The 21,174-nt window shown below is 41.4% G+C and overlaps 1 protein-coding gene across 1 annotated transcript in view; it reads left to right on the top strand.

Moving 5' to 3' along the window:
- RASL10B (RAS like family 10 member B) overlaps window positions 1-21,174 on the top strand; it is a 466,401-nt gene that overhangs the window by 204,171 nt on the left and 241,056 nt on the right. The window contains exon 2 of the mRNA XM_085649629.1: window positions 13,634-14,011. Coding sequence (XP_085505755.1) covers window positions 13,796-14,011 — 216 coding nt within the window. The 5' untranslated portion in view covers window positions 13,634-13,795. The remainder of the gene's footprint in view (window positions 1-13,633; window positions 14,012-21,174) is intronic.

Below are 21,174 nucleotides of genomic sequence, written 5' to 3'. Positions count from 1 at the left end.
GTTGCCGTGGATCACGAATGGCGTCTCCATTCCGAGGTGATGCAAGGTCTCTGTCAACAGTGGGTAGATTCTTAGTTAGATCTGTCCACCTCCGCCGGGAACGCGCAATGTCAGCAGTTTTGCACGCTGGAGTTTCCAAGGCAGTTCTTGCTTGGAGACCCTTTTTGTCTCAGATGAAGCTCAGGCCTTCTATATGCCTTTCTGCCCATACCCCTTCTGCCCCTAGTGTTCAAGAAGATCAGGAGTGACCGGGCCCAAGTCAGTCTTGTGGCTCCAGACTGGCAACGGAGAGTCTGGTATTCTGCGCTACTTTAATTGAGCTTCGATCCTCCAATCAGACTGCCTCTTTGGGAGGACCTTTTTTTTTTGTTTTTTATGCAGGTGGAACAAACAGGCAATGAGATTATACAAATCTATAAGTTCCTTGTTTTAGGGGTACATCATCATATCTTTTTCCATTTATAGTACAGCAGGTGCATTGGGGCTGTCTCGCATGTGTTCTCAAATGTCCATAAGGTAACTCTCCCCATCTGCACTCAATCCTAACAGCAAATCTCTTATGTCTGTTCACACCTTGTAAGACACATCGCGGTATTGGGGGTACCTTCTGTTGCAGCAGCAGGGGAGGGTTCTCCACCCTTACCTGTCAACTCTACACCTTCTTGCATTGAGATTGAGCGGCAGCAGTTGATAGCATTCTACTTTCCTCCCAAAGTTTACAATGTTATTTTGGCGGCCAGGGGAGGCTCCATCCAAGACCGTGTACGCCTGCTGGTGGAACAAATTTGTAAAATATTGTCAGAAAAATCTACTGATCCTCTTTGTGCCTCCCTCTCTCAGGATCTACTTTTTATTTTGACTCTTGCCACCAGGGCTCTACTCTGGTCTCTGTCAAAGAGTACCTTTCCGCCCTGTCTGCCTTCTTGAGACCACCAGACCAACCTACATTTTTTTAATCCCCTATTGTAAATGGATTTCTTAAGGGGCTTGTACATATATTCCCATCTGCCCCTTTCATCATGCCTCACTGGGACCTCACCTTCCTGATGTGTGGTCCGTTCGAAGCTCTGCACACCTGACCTCACCGGCGGCTTACCATCAAAACAGCCTTTTTGGTGGGAATAACTTCTGCCAGTAGTGTTACAGAATCGCAGGCTCTGTCATCCAAGCCACCTCAGCGGCGCGCAAGACTATTGCTCGAAGAAAAATCTTCTGAATCCAGTCTTATGCATGGGAAATACAAAGGTAAGGACACTGCGGCTAGATCACGTCTCTACCAGATAGTGGTACCAAAGGTAAGTAACTTGTCTGTATGGAATGACCCCTCAAAATAACTCAATGACTCACTTTCCACACATATACATGCTTCGCTTCCCCCTCTTTACTCACAGTACCAACCACTCCTGGCCCCCACCCTGCTGGCATCAATGCTGCTCTCTGTCACACTACATACCATACATTTAGGCCCCTGGGAAAATGTTTGCTAGTACCCATGTCTTTGACCGAAACACAAGGGCCCAGGTTCTGTTGAGAGGTTTGCTTAGTGGGATTAACACCCCCCTACAAGAGTAGAATCTGTCTATGGGTTCATTGAGTCAAAATCCCTGAGCATGACACCAGATGGCAACTTTTGAATCCGGCTGGTGACTTTCAGGGGGTAGCTTAATCATGTTGGTTGTTTGTAACCTTCTAAGGCTAGAGTTGGGTCCTGTGAGCATAATTAGCTTAGGACAACCCAGTTCACCATCTCTTCATTTCACTGCAGTTGCTGTGTATCTTTCAAAGAGGGAAGCAGTGTCATCTTAATGGAAACCAAGGGCCTTTAAGTCTCATTACTGATAGGGATATTGTGTTTATTGTTTTTTGTGGAGTCATCTGGTTTAGGAAGCGGATACTGGGATATAAGGAATGTGTGACTGAGTGAGTAAGCATGGTATTGTTCTGTATGGAGATATTCCAAAGAGGAGCAGAAGCAACATAGTGCCAGATTGTTCTAAAAAAAAGAAACACCCCATAACATTTACCCCTTATTCCCTTGTGCCCCATTTCCAACTATTATGCATTTTTTAGGTGGTTGCTGGTACTCTGGAAGCTTAGAAGAGGACATATATATGTAAAGGCACCTCCACCCCTCCCCCCCCACACTGCCTGTCTGTATATGACTATATAATAGCCCAGTAACAGCCACCAGGTGTTTTAGCTACAACCTCTTTTCCTATAGATGGAAATAGTGTCTCCATGTATTCCATTGTAAACTGAATACCCAGTAAAGGACTTCAGGACATTAGGTGTAACGATTATTTTAGTGAAAAATAGTTTCATTAGGACAGTTTAAAAGGTTACGTTTAAACATTACCTGCAGAGTCTGGCCAAGTCATGGATTTTAGCCCTCTGTGAGAGTAATATAGACCTTCTCAACTTCATCCATGGTGATGATTTGTTTTACCCAACTCTAATTCCCCGTAACTGAATGTCACGCCCAAAATGGCGTGACTCCTGGCTGCAAGGAATTGACTGCTCATGTTGAGGGGTTCCCTTATACTTGAGTGGTAGTGGGAAAATGCTGCATTTACTGCTTTTTTTAACTTCTCCAAATCAACACTTCAGGAAGGGGAACTTAAAAGAAATAATTATATGAATTTGGGTAGCCTTCGTCTTTTCAACTTTGCAGACCCCTTATAAAATGTAATGTCGTGTAGTTCCTAATAATACATAGGTTCTGGGTGTTTAGACAACATAAACTGTGAGATTGGTGTCCAGACTGATTCCAGAACCCCCCCCCCCCCCAGAGGATATGTAAGCCTTTAGACCAGCTAGCTCACAGTGCCACCATAAGCCCCCTAATCTTACCAAGGAGCGAATAGTTCCTGCCAACTATCGCCCATGACAACCCTTGATCCTTCAGGTATCGTGGAAACAGTACAGTACTTTTCGATCAGTCACTCGTGCTCACTCGGTCTCAGAGAGTTACACAGAATAAATGGTGAGCACGTTTTCAATAAGCATTTATTGAACAAGTGTCATTCTAGTATAAAACATGTTTGCTGCGACAATCATTAGACAGAAACAGATATATGAGTACAAGCACCAACAGAGTAAATAAAAGGTAGAATTCTACCATGGTGCTAAAACAGTAAATATATTATCGATACATGGCAGTAATCGTGCGTACTCCTACGATGCAAACCCTATCTAAGTGTACCTACGTGTTCCTAGCATGTATGTGGTGTAAAGCCAAGAATCCCCTAGGGAAGAGCCAACCTCATTACCTGATGGGAGAAACCGAAGGACCCTGTTTTGGTCTCGAATTTGACAACCTGCAAGGGATTTCAGACCACTGCGTGCTGGAGCTTCTGCAGGCCGTGACCTCCGCGTCTTTTGACAGCGTGGAAACTTCTCCTCTGGCTACCCAGCGAAGATGTGGTTCTTTTATACCCAAAAGGTACCTTCAGGAGTGCTGCCTAGATAGTAATGGCTTGCCATTATGTATAGTGGACCTGTCGTCCAAGGATAACTTTGTACAGAGTTATTATACAGAGGATGGTAAACCTGCTGTGTACGTCCTGGGCAGGGGATTAAGATATGAGAATAGGAATCCTCATGCATAATAAATTTGGCCAGTTTTGCAAACAACTGATCGACATTTTTCAGCACATAACTAGGTAAAATGTCAGTGCCAAAACCATTATGCAGAGCAAGGTAGGACGAATGTAGGCAAAAGGTCGTGAAGCTACCTAGGGCTATAGTTTGGCAATCATTTTTGGGCACTTGTCGTTAGGATTCAAAGTGTGTCGCAAGTAGCTGAACGCCAGGGCTTGCCTAATATACATTGATTTGACTGTCTCTGCTACACCGGATTGCTGGGGGTTGTCATGCTGCCCTCCCTAGAGACAATTTGTAATGTTCCACTAGTCTAGGAATCTTGGGGAGAGGAGATGGCCTCGGCGGTCGACCTCAATTCTGGGGAAACGGGTTGGAGTCTCGGCAAGGACGTGCAACATCCTGTGATTCTGGGCAAATCACTTAATCTCCCCATGCCTAACAAAAATGAATGTGCCCTAATGTAACGCAACTGGTGCTTGTGTAAAGCGATCTGATACTCGGTACCTTCGGGTCAAGTTCGCGCTTTATAAAACTCTGCGAAAAAAAAAGAAAGAAAAAAAAACTAGTACAACTTACAAGTGCCCAGGTATACCAAACCTGGGTTGCTATACTGTCTCCTTACTGATATTTGTCATAAACATTGAATCGTACCACAGGTGCCCAGTAATGCCAAACTGCCCAGATGAATGAATGAATACGCATTTGTATAGCGCATGGCTACCCGTAGTCACCCCGGCGCTTACTATGACGCCTCACTCAGCAGGCAGATGAAGCGACATTGTAACCAATATCATCTCGAAATGCATTTCCTTTAAATCTTTTACTATGACTATTTTCTGACCTCTGAAATAATTGACTGCATCCTGAGAATTACTATTAAAGTTACACTTTGCAAATATTGATTAACTCTTTTGAGTTATTTTTAATAGCCCCCAGAACAAGCCTCGAAATCAGTCTACTATTACTCTTTCATTTTAGTCAAACTTTAAAGGGGTTTTGCACAATAGAGGCACATCAGTTGGTCCATTTCTAAATCGACTTTCAGACCTAGAATTATTTGAGTTTTCGAAACACAGACAATTTTCTGTTCTGAGTCTGAGAATTCCTATTCCTATTCTTTGCCGTGGCCACATCACTGATGATTATGTTTTCTCTATTATGCCTTCACGTTCCATTTTCTTAGGTTCTTTTTTTACCTCTTTTCTTCCATTTTATGAGTTTTAGGTGTAGATTATCAATTAGTTTAATTTTTTTAACAAACGCCTTTAGTTTTCCAATTTGACATCAAAACAAATCGGGATATTTACCAGTTAACCGGAAAGCGGACCTTTACCCTTTTTTTCTATTCTTCAAAACTTGTTTTTCTTTATTCAGATCTTACAAATGCCCAATTTTCCTCCAACTTTCCATCGTAGGTTTTTAATCCTCTCTTTGCAATGTACAACTTTCCATTTCTCTCCCTCTTACAATTTTCCATCTGTCTTCCTTTAAAGGCAAACGTGAGCAAGCAGCATCCCACAGTCTGAATGGACTTACTACCGTTAAGAGTTCATATTAGGAAGAGTAGGTCTTTTTCCATTCTTAGATGCAAACACCTAATGCATACTTTGAAATAGTAATAATGATCCCAAAGCAGCAGCCACTTCCATGTTCAGTTCTTTAACATTTAACTCTCGTATTGGGGATCTTTTACACCATCCTTCTCACCCAACGCATTAAAAACCAGGTTGCCTTCATCACTTTCTTGTGGTGTACTGTATGTCTACTGCAACACAAGAGGTGGATGCAGGACCAGTGCTTCAGTAAGGCGAATAAGGTAGCATCAGTAGTGCTCCATCTTGTGGTCATATTTTAATTCACTGAAAACTGGTTTGAAAATTACCTTTTTTGTCAGTTTATGGGGAGCTTTCCAGCTAGCAAAACTACATTTTTCCTGGTATACTGGAAATGTTTCCAATCTTCTTGCAGAAATGAGTTAAATTTACACGTATTTACACATTTTTTCAACCTATTTGATTTTATTGTTGAACACCCTCACTGAGCTGTTGTCATGAAATTTTGTAAGCACATGCTTATTAACTCCACTGGTGGGATTTATATGGCCTAAAGCTAGCAGACGCACATTCTGTTAAGTGCTGAAATTCAAACCAGCCAGGCTGGAACCATGAATAAAGTGCGCATTTCACCTGTTGCGCTCTTGTGCATATGACATCTGAAAAGAGTGTAGCAGAGTAAGGCCAAATCTGACAATGCGGGCTGATACTGTCAATTTTGGGGGAAGAACACAGGGCAAAGGAATTCCATGCAGGGTATGTCAGAAATGAAGTGAGGCTGGACTGCTTATAGCACAGTAAAAGGCAGAATAATGCTATGTAAGTTTTGATAATATAACAGATTTAGCGTGAATTAAATTCAGGCCTTCAAAAATCATAAAAATGTTACTAGATCTGCAGGTGTAGTAACTTGAATAATCTACTCTACTTAACTGTAATGTACTTGACCTGTACGCTGGTCTCAAATTGCGTGATCCTATGCAAATATTTTATTTGACAGTCACCTTTTTCTTCATTATCACATTTGAGAGCACCTTCAAATATGTGAGTTCAGCATTTCTGCTGCACAAAAAAACTCTTCTCTGTGATTAAATGGACTTAACGTTTGCTCCATGTATTATAAGAATCTAGCCCACATCTAGGGTACACATGATCCCTGACTTGCCTCTTAGTTCTCTAATAGCATTGCCATCAGGGCAGGGGCAGGAGTGTTTCTCAGTTCTTATTTTAAAACTCACTTTTAATAAATGTGGGATAATATGTAGAGAATTTATGGATTGCGAATCCCCACTTGTGACCCTTTGCGAATCAAAATTAGGAAATCGCAACTCCTAATGTTAAAAAAACCTATAAGTTGGAAATCGTGATCCCTAATGGGGGGCAACACGTATATCTCATGAATATTAATGGGGTGAGTCACAATTTGCAACCCATTAGGAATAGCCGCCATCACAGAGATGGTAGCCTACTGAGGTCAGCAGACCACTATGTCTGTGATTGCTTTTTAATAACGCAATCTTTAAAAAAAATTAAAATAATTGCAGGCTGTTTTTCTTAAAGGCAAACGGGATGTGTTTAAAAGTAAAAAATGGAACGTTAAAGTTTCATTTTTTAAGATTTAACAATGGTCCATGTGACCACTGCCTCCTCTAAAAAAATATTTGTATCAACATTCACAAAGGTGAAGCTGTCTTATGAGTAACCCCTTCCTGTTTGCGAATGGTTACCACCACCCTTGAGGTGTCGATAAAAAAGAAATGTTTTGCCAGTGCAATTTGGTCGCAAAAAATTTCATACATACCACTGCGAATCGGTATTGGGATGGGACGCCCTAAACACACCCCTTCCAAATACCGATTTGCAGACTCAAATTGTGATATGATAGCAGGTTACCGAATCACAATTTTGCTTTTGTACATTCTAAAAACCTTTTTTGCAGTTGCAAATGTATCGATTCTGCGAATTGGCTATTTGCGACCTCAAAAAAAGGTTTTGTACATAAGGCTGTATATCACTAAAATATGATGTGGTAGCGCACTGTCATGTACAGACAGTCAATTTCCCATTAAAATGGCCAAAATATTTCACACTAACATGCAGTTTTGCTGATAAAACTTTATGGTGTATAAACAAATTGGGTTTCACCAAACATATATATCATTTGTAACAACAAAAGTACAAAACAGCTGACTAAGGTCAAGCACTTGAGGTTCTATTAAATTACAATATATGCTTTTGAGTGCAACGACTCCCAGTATCTGCTGTTTAAAGATACTTGTCTTACAAGAAGTCCATAGAGAAAAAAAGGAAGGTGCACTCACTCCATCACGAGTCCTATAAGACCAACACCAATATTTGGAAATAATTTTCTTCTTTTATTCGTAGTCTTGATTAAAAGATAGGCACACAGCCAACACGTTTCGTTCCCGTGTGCCTTGGGAACTTCGTCAAGGCGGTAACAATTTGTAAAAACATCCACATAAATATACATATAAAATACATATATAAATGACAATATACAAAAATGAACATAAATAACAATAATAAAGTAATTATAAGACATAACAATCCCAACAAAAAAGAGCAGAAAACATCACAGACTCAGAATTTGCACATTACAAACAATAACAAAGATAACAATCACGATCAAAGTCTGATTATAAAGTCAACCAGCACATACAATATATGACATCCAAAAAATAAAGAGAATGTGAAAAGGGTGAAAAAGACAGAAAATTAAAGACAGAAGATTAAATTCAAAATCAAAGAGAAAAACAGCAGAAAGAACCCGAGAAGGCAAGTCCAAACGCACATATCCTATCTTATCTATATTAAGCGTCTTCAATAAAACACACTAAAATATAGAAGTTCAGGGTCAGAACATCAAAATACCAGAACAATAAACAAATAGCAAAAGCATAAATAAAGTCAAAATCAAAAATAAGAAAAATGCCAGAAAACACCTCAAGTGATGAGGGTGCAGAATAATACAAACACCCCCATGCTAAATAAAAATAATAATATCAAATGTGCTTGTGAGAAAAGGACATCACACAACACAATAAAGAATAAAAATAAAAGTCAGTAGTGAATCTTCCTTACCTTCCTATAGGTATCAGGAATAATCAATATAACCCGAATACGGATAGTTATATCAATGGAAGATCGAGAGTCTAGAGTTGTTGTTCAAGAACACCAGTATATACGAGTTCTAAAGCAAGAAAATGAGGAAATAAAGGTAAAAATAAAAACCCAATTTCTAAAAGAGCACATGTGGCTAATGTAGTAGCACAGACATCGTAAACACAGGTAATTATTACCCCAGGATGCAAAAGATTCTTCATAAAACCCGATAATACAACCAAAGTACAAGCATGATAGTCTATGGCTAACAGTAAAATGAATTGTGCGCTATCCAGAAAAACGTTCGTACCGATGAGCAGATCAAGGACCAAGAGTTCCAAGTTTAAGCAGTATAGTCATGTGATAGTTCAACATGGCATGGTAATATTAGTTAATATGAAAGTTTATAAATCAAAATGCCACGTGAAGGATGCTTGAATTCGGTTTGAATGTTGAATTAGATGTAAATACAGCAAATATACGTGTCCCTGCATTCGCGCTACGTAAGGACAAAGATAAGAGAATATCCTACAAGAACTCTCACCTCAAAAAATATAAATGGTTTATGCCTCCAATATAGCGATGCTTCAATGTATTAGCCTTGAACAAAATGGAAAGACCTCCAAAAGAATCTGTCGAAAAGAAATATAAAAGTATAACCAAAACCAAAAGATTCAGCTCGATAAAAACTGCAACGGCGATACACAAGGCCCTACAGTATACCTATATATTTATGAAGACTTCGCGGGCAGCACATACTTGTATGGTTTTTTGGCGCAGTATAATAGCTGTTAACCTCAATGTTGGCAAAAGAGGCCATGAGTCTTTCTTCCACGTTAAAAAGACCCGTCAGAAAATCACGTGACCGCGTTCACCGTCGTGTGTGTTTGAACAAACATAAAGAACGGTAAATTCTGAGACTGTAATCTCACCAGCATGGCGGCCATATTTAAGTGGAGTCATTCATAGATAACAAGACCCAAAAAATGTATCAATCCACCATATATTGCAGTTCGAATTAATACACAATCGAGAATACAAAATACCCCAAGAAAAGTAAGGCAAATCCAATAACTAATAATAAATAAGCCTTTAATTCTTGTTCTTATTTTATCACAGTTGCTGTGCATTCATAGGCAGAGGTCAAATGTCAAGCTCTCTCTTCTGAGGGAGCTTGGTGTTTACTTTTCTCTCTCTGACTTCAAACTGAGAGAATTTGTGACAATCCTGCGGAGTATCCATGTAAGAGGATAGGGTGTAGGATATATTTTTTTCTAGCACACACACACTAAAAAAATAACTGTGCTCATGTTTCAGAATATATCAGAATTAGTACAAATGAAATACTTTTTTGTAATTCTGGATGTGGGGGAAACAAATATTTGAATACGATCAAAACGCATCAGTACACTAGGTGATGATATTTGCACACATTATTTGTGTGCAGTAAAACTGTATTTTGGTGCAAATGTAATGGTCATTTCAATTAAATATATGTTGTCTGTATGGCAGTATGCTACCACACCATGCAAACTCCACTCTATGCTACTCTACTCCACTCTATTCAATGCCATTCCATTCTATGCTACACCACTCCATCCTATTACACTCTCCGTCACTCTACGAAAGGCCACATCACCCCCTCTACTCTAAGACACTCTGCGACATGCCACGCCACTCGACTACACCACTCACCCCATGATTCAACACTCCACTCCACTCTACGCCCCTCCGCTTCACACCACTTACCCCACTTCACTCTTATCTATCCCACTCCGCCCAGTCTACTCCACTCCGTTCGAGTCTACCCCACCCCACTCTACCCCACTCCCCTCCAATCTATCCCGCTCCACTCCAATCCATCACACTCCAGTCTATCCCACTTCACTTCAGTCTACCCCACCTCACTCCCCCCACCCAAATCTACTCCTCTTCAATCTACCCCACTTCAGTCTACTCCACTTCAATCTAACCCACTGTAACCAAATGACTCCCCTCCACTCCAAAGTACCCCACTCCATTCTGATCCTATCTACCCCACTCCACTCCAGTCTACACCATTCCAATCTACTCCTCTCCACCCTACCCCATCCACCCCACTCTACCCCACTCAATCTAACTCAATCAACACCACACTATCCGAATCTAAGGTACTCCACTCAAATCTTTCCTACTCTATTCCTATCTACGCCAATCTACCCTACTCCTCTCCATCCAATGTGCTCCAATCCACCCCACTCCAATATACCCCATTGCAACCCCCTCCACTATAATGTACCCAACTCCACTCCAATCTACCCCAGTCCAATTTACCCCACTCCACTCCAAGCTCCCATGCAATCTATCCAACTCCTCTCCACTCTAACCTACCCCACTCCACTCTACCCCACTGCACCACAATCTACCACACTCCAGTCCACCCAGTCTACCCCACTCAACTCTAATCTACTGCACTGTACCACACTCACTCTACCCAGTTCTACCCCACTCCAGTGTACCACACTCCACTCAAATCTTCTCCACTCCAAACTAACCCACTTCAATCTATCCCACTCCACTTTAATCTACCCCATCCTATCCATCTCCACGCCACTCCAATCCACGCCACTCCAATGTAACCCATTCAACTCCAGTGTCCCCCACCCCACTCCAATCTACCCCACCCCACCCCACTCCACTCCATTCTACCCTTCTCTAATCCACCCAGTCTCCCCACCTCCACCCAAGTGTACCCCACTCAACTCCAGTCTACCACTCTCCACTCTTCCCCAGTCTATCTCACTCCGCTCCAATCTTGACTTCACCCCAATCATTCAAGTCCACCCCACTCCAATCTACCCCACTCCAATTCACCCAACCTATCCAACTCTGATCTACCCCACTCTGCCCTAATCTACTACACTTCACTCCACACTACCCAATCTAACCCACTCTACTTCACTCAAATCTACGCCAATCCACTCCACTCCAATCTACCCCACTTCCACCCCACCCCACTCTATCCAGCCCCACTCTATCCCAACCCACACTACCCCATTCAAATCTACCGCACTCTACTCCAATCTTCCCCACTCCACCCTACCCCACTCCACTCAAGTCCACACCCCTCCAAAGTACCCCCTCCATTCCAATCTAACCCCCCTCCACCTCCATCTATCTACTCCACTCAACCCCAATTCAATCTGCTCCTCTCCAATCTACCACGCTAATCTACCCAACTCCCCCACTCAAATATACCCCACTTCACCACCCTCCAATCTACCCCAATCCCCCCACTCCATTATCTCCCACTCTAACCCCGCTCCACTCTACCTCAATCTACCCCATTCCACTCTACCCCAGTCTACCCACCCCACTCCACAGCAGCCACACTAGTGTACATAATGGCTAAAAACGCATAGGCGAGAACTATTGACTTTGCCAATGCTGTTTTACCCCCTGTAGTTTAGAGCAGTGTTTCCCAAACTTTTTAGAACCACAACTCAATCTTTAGAAAGACAAACGTTTGTGACCCACGATGCTTTAATGGAGATGAGGTGAGTGTTTTTTAAATGTAACTAATGCATTGTGTGGTCGCTCACTGTCATTTTACAGACCACATTTTTCATTGAAATGACAACTACATTTGTACAGACATGCAGTTTTACTGATAAAACTAAATTGCATGCAACTCCTGAGTGTAAATCGGTTTTAGTGACTGTTTATCATTTGTGTATCACCAAGTAAAAGTGACTTGCTTTGGTTTGATCCTATTTAAATCTGTTTTCAGCACACTTCAGAATTACAAAAAAAAGTACTTTCATTTTTGCTCTCCTAACTGTTGAATGTGTACAATTCATTTACACTTATTTTCATTTTCTTGTGTTATAAAAAATAACATCCGACAGCCTTTCTTTTCACTTGTACCCCATCATGATTGTCACATAATTCACTTTACTTTTCTCTCTCTGCCTGTAAAGTAAGATGAGTTTGTAAGCACAAATCCCCATGTTAAAAAAAACGCAGCAAGTTGTCACAAAACATAGATAGCCTGGCATTTTACTTCTGTAATTAAAGCGTGCAGCAAATGTAACAAGATAAATACAGAATTTAAAGGAATCCTTATTTATTGCTTTGACTTTTGAGACCCACCAAAAATCAGCTCCCGACCATCCCACAGTTTGCGAAACATTGATTTAGAGACTTCTTGATAGTTGACTGATCGAGAAATTATCCTGGTTTAATTTTTATGGTCGCCATTTTGTGATAATTGAAACTTTTACTGTAGCTCACATCTGAGAAGAGAGATAAATGTTGGTTTGACTGAGTGCAATGCTTGATCAGCCTGAACACATCCCAAGGCTCAACATGCACGGTTAATAGGATGTTTTCTGCCTATGAAATACAGTCATTTGTTTCTTTGAGACAGTCATTTTGTTATTGATTTTAAAAATCTTTTTGCAGCTTTTGTCACCTTACCCTGATGAAATGTTTTTCTACAAAAGTTCCTGTAATGTTTCCAATGAAGTGCCAAAATGACAAGGTTTATGAAACAGTTTGAGTACATGCCAAGGAGTATGGGCTCTGCCTGTGAAGGGTAGTGTTAAATGCAGATGTTGCTACTTTCCTTAGCACTTCTGTTAACACAATGTGGATTTCCCTATATTTGAAAAATATTGTACTGTTCTTTAACTATTGACTTACAAACTGCCTGAGAACAGTGAAACTTTATCTGGACTGGCTGTGGGCCCGTTTTAACCAGTATTAACCTCAGCCTGGAGTGTCCAACAAAGATCTCAGAGGAACAAACCCATATCCGCTTTTCATGTTATTTGCAAAAGATACCTTTGCACAAAACTGTAATCCTGAAAATCTTGCATGGTTTCCGGCTTTCTTGGACCTATATTGGAAACGTCTGTCCTAAATTAAGGCCTATAGTGAGAAATATGAGATTCATTGGTTAATTGCAGGCAAAAGCCAAATTAACTAATTTTGTGGTTCACCCCTCCTTTTAATTATGATGCTAAGTTTATCTACTAGCCTTCACGCACTCACTTCTTGTAAATTTTGGAACTCATTGCTATGTAGTGGCAATGAGAGATTTTAGTCACACCACTTATTTCAGTACCACATGCCATTGCATTCTGGGAAATGCAGTCCTTTTAATTTTAACGTTAGTTCGCCTTGCAGTATGAGCACACTGTTAGGATATGGTCATTTGAAGAAAGTCAGAAGTTTATACTGGGTATTGTGTATGCATATTGCCCCGCTTATCGTTGTTTCTCTCTTGTTGGGCTGCCCTCCCCTGTTCCCCCATTAGGGTCAGAAGTATGATGTTTCATATGATCATTGACCCCTTTTTTTCCTTCCTCCAGGATCAGCACGCCTCCCTAAAGGCCAAGAGGACATGCTTCCAGACTGTGGCTGAACCCGCAGCCGCCGGAATATGCAGTTCAGGGCCCCACCTGCCAGCGCACACGCAGTGGACTGTGTCAGAGGGCCGGCTGCCACGTCACGCAGGGCCACGGCAGGGAGGCATGGTGACAACTTTCAAGATCGCCGTGCTTGGGGCGCAAGGGGTCGGAAAGAGCGCCATCGTCCGTCAGTTCCTTTACAACGAGTTCAGCGAGGTGTGTGTGTCCACCAAGGCACGGCGCGTCTACTTGCCGGCCGTGGTCATGAACGGCCACGTCCACGACCTGCAGATCATGGACTTTCCATCCATAGCCTCCTTCCCAGTTAACACGTTGCAGGTAAGTCATTGTTTGTCCTAACTTCCAAAGCGAGGAAGCACCCAATTTACCTACATGAGACTCTGGTTATTCCTATCAGACAAGTGCCTCAGAAAGGACAAAGGCACTGACTTCTCTGGTAGGCTCTAAATTCCCCTACAGGGCATTCAATCTGTGGCAAAATAGGTGGAGTAGTGTGAGATGCTAAACCACTTAGCCATGTGTCTTTAATGTTACACCTTTGGTGGCAAGTGCTAAACTCTGCCTAGTAGAATCTGGAAACGTTTACTTTCCCACAGGGAAGGTGCAGAGGCAGCAGTAGTCCAAGATTCGAAACTTAGTGTGCATCTTTTGAGGAAGGTCACAGTCTGTGACCATGCACTCAATTTTTAGGTAATTTGTGAAGTAGTTATTTGTGATATCAACAGTTCACTAATGCTTAATATCTTAACTTTGACAAATTGCATCAAGATCACACCATTATATCTACTCTGTCAATGCACTACCAACACATTAACACCAATAGGAATATGTGCCTTTCGAGAACCCGATATCACAGTCTTCTCCAACCAGTAGCTCGTAAGCTACTGGTAGCTTTCCAGCTACCAAGTATCTCTCCTGTGTTGTAGTCCACCTTACTAAATTAGAAGCTTTTGCATGGCTGAATTGATAAAAGTATACTAAAATTGAGTGCATAAAAATGAAAATGGGTGTAATGTCAAAACTCCTAAGCAACGTTTGGAGGCAAATGGGTACATTTCCAAAATATCTTAAACACTGATATTTGAGTGATAGATCATGTAATCTTGAATGAATTTGTCACTATTACAAGACTAATAATGTTAGTAGTTCTGGATGATTTTCATCTAACGTAAGTAGCTCTTGCTAGTAAAATGGTTGGAGACCCCTGCATTAATATGACTTATATGGAGCCATCCAGGGAAATAACACAGAACGCACAGATAGCATGCATGGGTCAGGAAGTACTCTTTAAGAAAACAAATATAGCAAAACAACTCAAGGCTAGCACAGGTAAGCATTCCCATGGTCTGCAAGTGCTGCCTTGGAAGGATTCAAGACTGGAAGCCCTTAGAAGCACCCTGTAGTAGGACAACCTATCAAGAGCCCATTGGATTGCTCATTGAGTTAAGGTCACAACTTTGAATCCCGGCAAGACTGACTTGGACTTTATCCTTCTGTGAATGGTAAATTAAAGGCCACTAAATTGGGTAAATAGTAAACTTGTTAATTACAGCACTTATGAAGGGCTGAATAAAAACAAGTTATAATTATCACCAGAGGAGACACCTAGCAGTAGGAAGAGAATTTGGAAACCGCACACAATGCTATACATAAAATGTTTGTAGAAAACATACCATTAACATATAAAGTAGGTTTGTTACTACAAAGTTAAATGAAACAGGAAAAATACACTTTTGTTAAGAGATATCTTTAATGAACTTGCAGATCACTGTAATTAGGTTTAAGTGACCATTGTTTATGAGACCTGTCATAGTTGGTAGTTAGTAAAGACACCGAAAGAGCAATGATTTATGAAGGGCAGGTTGTATAATTACTAGTTGCACAAGAATAAACCACACAGAAAGTTATTCATATTTACATATCCGTTTCATTTTAACAGTTCAGAATTTTTAGGTAGTATTCTTTGTTTGATAAAACATCACACACAGTAGTAAAATACAGACTTTTGTTAATACGTCTATTGCATAACATTTCAAGATCTAAACACAAACCAAGGCAGCAGCCTGTTTATAACAGTAGCTAAATCTTGTTACTCATGGTTGTCTGCTATAAAAAGAAATTAAAATGTGAATACTAAGATATCACATATCCCTGTTACTCAAGCACTAACTTCTAAAATCTTCTTAAAATGATAAGGTAAAAATCTAACTGTTCAGCTAATTATTTCATTGGAAGCGCTTTGTTATCACAATAAATTGCTGACTTAACTAATATATTTCAGAGAAATTCTTCCATTAGATAAGCCAACTATAAGCTCAATGTGTTTTATACATAACCAGTATAACATTTGCTTTTTACTCTGAGTCACAGCATTGAGGTAATTGCAATACTGCCAAAATAATAATCTGAATTGGAAAACATTTGTTTGACCTTTGCTGATAAATTAAGTCCATCCATGTAATATTTACTTGAAAATATATTTGTTCCATACTGAATATGATTTTTAAGTGTAAAAAAATTGTGAGCATAGAATGATTATTTTGTTTGAAGTTTCAAAAAGGTCTTGATTTCATAGATCATAATATTATCTAATTTAATTCCTACCCAGTAGTAATCCGTAATCTAGCTAGACTAGCATAATCTATTTAGTCAGGTTTTAAGATTCATAGAAAAATTATCAGATTGTGTTTGACCTTGTTCTCGCATAACTCAAATCTCATAATTTAAAAAGCCTAGATCTGCATTAAAACCTTTGTATACATATACCAATTATTGTTGAGCAGCTTAAAAAGACAGCCCCATAAGGCTGGATTCTTATTGAATTTTGGCCTGGGAAGTACCATGACATTGTTTACTATAGATGAAGAACATCCAGTTTTGCAGTTTTGTGCCATTAATGCATGACCCCATAAAGTGACATGGCATTAACCTTCACTGCAAACACATTGGTGCTATAACTGCACAGCTACCATTCCGATAGTTAATTCTGCCAAGGCCAGCAACAATTGGAATACATTTAGACAATGTTGGAAAGAGGATTCCTCCAGCTCATGCAAAAATCATTGAAAATCCAAGATAATGGTATGTCCTTATTCTTTTCAAGAGAGTTGCCAATTGACTAAAAAAGCTTAAGTTTAGTGGAGATTATTGTTAGCTATGAATTTATTGGCTAAGCTGAATAAATCTACTCTGTTTAATAATTTCAGCAAATTTATGGGGTTGAGTCAAAGCAAGATAAGATGATCATCATATGCTTAAACAACTAATTCAACTACCACCCATTTCTGGAAATTGACAGGTTACCTCTATTAAACAGGCTGGAAGATCAGAGGTAAAACCATTTAAAATGGAGGTGGGCATTATTCAACCATTGTTTCCGACCATTATAGATATTAATCTTAGATGGTATAGAAGGAGCATTATTTAATTTAATCCTTACTAAAGTATCTATATGAAACTCGAATAACAAATGTAAAAGACCACTATCTAAGCCCGACTTTGCTGATAACACTTTATTTTTTTCTGATGTGGAACAGCCTTTCTGGAAACTGTTTTCATAAAATCGATTAAGCCTTTGTGTTTTAACAATTTTTCCAGCATTTTAATAAAATGCAGTCAAAATTCTTCTCTTCCGAGTGTAGGTTGACTATTACTTGATGGTTCCCAGGACTAGGTTTTGTACCTTTTTCCCAAATAGATTACTTTTAATTAGAGAAATTAAGATTTAATTTGGCGTGGGTGCCCTAGAATGTCAGTTTGCTTGTATCTGGTTTACACTTTGTAAGCGGTAAAGCAAGAACATTATTTTTAACTCAAGAAGACTTTGAGTTAACAGGTTCATCATAAAGCGCTTCTATGAAATTTTGCCATGTAAGTTAATCAGTATGGTAATGTGGGGCAGAATTTAACTATGCCTGCTGATATTTTCACTAGTACCAAAAGAAAGTTGAATTATTTGCCTTACTGCTAAGAATAATTGTGGCAAACTACTGTTCAGCAATAATTAAGTTATGATGTTCCTGTTTATAGAGACGTTTAAGCAGTTGTATGGACGATGCCCAAACACATTTATAATATTTTTTAAGGAGCCGCTTAAGGTCACTTTTGTATTTTCTTTTGAATTGGCAATAAAAGATGCTTCCATTTTCTTAATACTTTACAGATCACATTTGATTGGTTTGCATTCAATAGCAATAAAATATCAAATGAATACTTGTATGAAAGAATCCCATAATGAAGACACAGGTTGTCCAGAGGCACACATCTCATTCAAAGTACCCAGGGATTATTTGCTATTCAGATTATTCCACACAGTCAATATGAGCGTGTAGTCAGTGATTCCACCTGATCCTACAAGAGTCCTTGGTTGCACCCAGTAAATCCTACTGCTCTAGTGAGGTGCTAGGCCTCTGTTGATGGACTGAGGGCTGGTGGCTGAATGCCCTTTTCCACTATTACCGGTAATTGCATAGTGCCCTACTGAAACCATGATGGCCTCTTGATGCTTCTCGGCTGTCCAAGGAGCAATGCTGCACATAGAGGAGTACGAGCCTAATTACAAGTTTGCCGGTCCTGGACTGGGCTCCCATGCCAGCGGCTGCTCCAGGACCGCCAAACTGGCCTGCCAGTTTATGAGTAATCTCGTGGTCTGGCGGCTGGTCCTTTGACATTGCCATGGCGGTACCTATTTAAAAGGCACCGCAATGGGAACGCCAAAGCCTTTTCCTGCAAGGCATGGACTATAAAGTCTGTGCTGTGCAGGAACTTGGGGTAATGCACACAGGAGGGGACATGTGCCCTCCTACATGCACACCATGGACCTGAGGCAACAGGTGGCCCTGTAGAGCCCCCTTCGTTTCTTCTCTGCCACAGTTTTTATGGCAGGCTCACCAACTGGATCACAGCTGATCACAGTGAGTGGATTATGGGCCTGTATGTGGCAGGGTCACTACAAATTGGCCTTATTTTCATAGACCTATAGAGCTCTCTGTGGCTTCCCCTCCTCTGCCCGTCGGTCATATCGCATGAATGAGGCCTGTGGCTGCCTGATGTTGAAATCACGCCACACACATACTTATTTTTAATTTTCGAGAACCTTATCTGGTGCCTGAAATAGCTCGGTTTTATATTTTAAACGCCTGTATCGTCTTCTCAATAGACTAGTGCTTTTTCCAGTGATGTTTGTAGGAGGATGAACCAAACTCAACGTTTGAGCCCCGGGGTAGTAATAGTTGACATGAAATTCCTTCTCCCATATTATCTAGTATTAGGGTATCTTTCATAGATTCACATGCCTGAATCATTCCCTGTCGTCGGGATGGGAGTCCCCGGTACATAAATAAAGTAATGTCTCACTAGACATATAGAGTAATAGGCCAAGGGCCTCACCTTAGTAACATATCCACGTCCTTTTGTAAAAAAGGACCAAACTTTGGAGAGGAGCCAATCGACTATCACCACCCTCTAGAACCTTCCTGGAAGGAGCTCTAGTCCTTCAGATTTTCTACCACACGTTGTGCTAAGGGAGTCTCCTCTGATCTCTGCTCAGCATTCCTTGTTTTTGGATTTCCAGTGCTTCTTACTTCAAAATTCCAACTTCGGGGTGAAGTTCTCCAGTTCTTCATGGCAGATACTGCAAAGAAAGGCCTTTTTAGGTCTTGTGCTTCCTGTGGCAAAAAGAGACTTCATGTGGACGACCAACACAAGGACTGTCTCTACTGCCTTTATCCCAATCACTCCTCAAAGGACTGTAAGGTATGTCGTACCTTTTCCTCCAAGACCCTCAAAGATCATGAGGGACGCCTCTTAATTTGGCTGCAGAGGCTTAAAGACAAAGAACCAGTACTGTTTTCTGAGGAAAGTGAGGGCTCTTCCATATCTTCGCAGTCCTCTCAGGAAAGACCAAGGGTGGCTTCTCCAGGCCCTTCGTCACAGCCACCTCAAAAGAAGGCGCATAAAAAGTCTTCAGAGGTCCCTCCTAAGGCTCTTTTAGCGAAGGTTTCTCCTCAGGAAGTTCTTCACGCCTTCAAAAAGCCTTCTTCCACCCCGTCGACGACGGCCTCGTCTACGGTGGCTTCAACGATGAGGAAATCTCCATCTACGGCATTGAGTGTGACCTTGTCGACGACGATAGTTTCAACTTCTGTCGCATGCCATTCATTATCCACGTCGACGACGACGACTCCATCATCGACGGCCGGTAGGTCTGTCTCGTCGATGCTAAAGATAAAGAAGACGTCGTCGACGTCCAAATTGCCGTCGATGCTGCGATCGCCGACGACTGTGTCGACGACGACAACGTCGACGAAGACTGTCTCGTTGACATCCACTTCATCGTCGATGGCTCTGTCGACAAACTTCATCGACAACGACGACACCGTCGACGACGGCTCTGACGGGACCTCAATCTACCATGGTGCCCGTCGACGCTTCACCGACGACAGCGGATTCCAACCCAAAAAGTACGTACGTACATCTAAAAATCACAAAACTTACATTGACGCCGGCCCTGACCTCCCCTAGTAGGGTCCAGCTCTTGCCTCCAGCACATCTTTTGGAGGAAGAAGATTCTGATGATGGCAGTATGTTTTGAACGGCGACAAGCCCATCTCAACTTAACGTTAAGTACCAGGACAGTTCAGACTATGAGGATCAAGTGCAGGAAGATCAGGCAGTTTATCCTGAAGAATACCATCCGCCTCCACCTCCCATGGTTTGTTTACCTGCGTCTCTAGTTTCTGATCTGCAATTCCTCATTTCGGACTATAAGCAGATATTTCCCACTTCTGCAACGTTTCCGCCTCCAGTTGTGTCACCACCGCCAAGACCGCGGCCTCCACCTTTAAGTTTGCAGTCTGAGCCTGTCACATCACCACCTCTGCTTTCTACAGACAATGAGGAGGAGGATCAACATGAAGAAGGGGAACTTCAAGATTCCCAATCTACTCTTGATGAGCGGGACGCTTATGTACTCCCCTGTCCAGCTTCCCCCGTGCCCGCTCCACCTGACTTGCCTCCTGAGGACATTGGGGGATTTTACAACATAGTGGAAAGAGCGGCACAGCGTTTTCAAATACCTCTGCCTTCACACCAGCAGGATTGCTTCCTTTATGATTTTAAAGAGCCTTTAAAAAAATCTGTCAGATCTATTCCTAATATAGATTACATATGGGATCAGGGTGTTAAGATAATGCAGAACTCATCCTCGGTGCCTCCAGTATTACCTCGTCTGGATAAAAAATACAGGGCTCCAGATACTGCTCCAGCTTGCCTAAGCGGCCATCCTAAACCAGACTCAGTAATCACACAAGCTGCTCAGCGGAAATCAAAAAATCCTTCCGCTCTGCTGACCGCTCATCCGGACAAAGAGGGTAGACGGCTTGATAATATTGGCAAACGTTTCTCGTCCATGTCCGCATTAACAATGCGTGCATCCAATTCCTTAGCACTGTTAGGATGCTATAACAGGCAGATGTAGGCAG

The sequence above is a fragment of the Triturus cristatus genome, chromosome 3_2 (genome assembly GCF_964204655.1).
Source record: "Triturus cristatus chromosome 3_2, aTriCri1.1, whole genome shotgun sequence".
Taxonomy (NCBI): Eukaryota; Metazoa; Chordata; class Amphibia; order Caudata; family Salamandridae; genus Triturus; species Triturus cristatus.
This window is presented reverse-complemented; position numbering and strand designations above follow the sequence as displayed.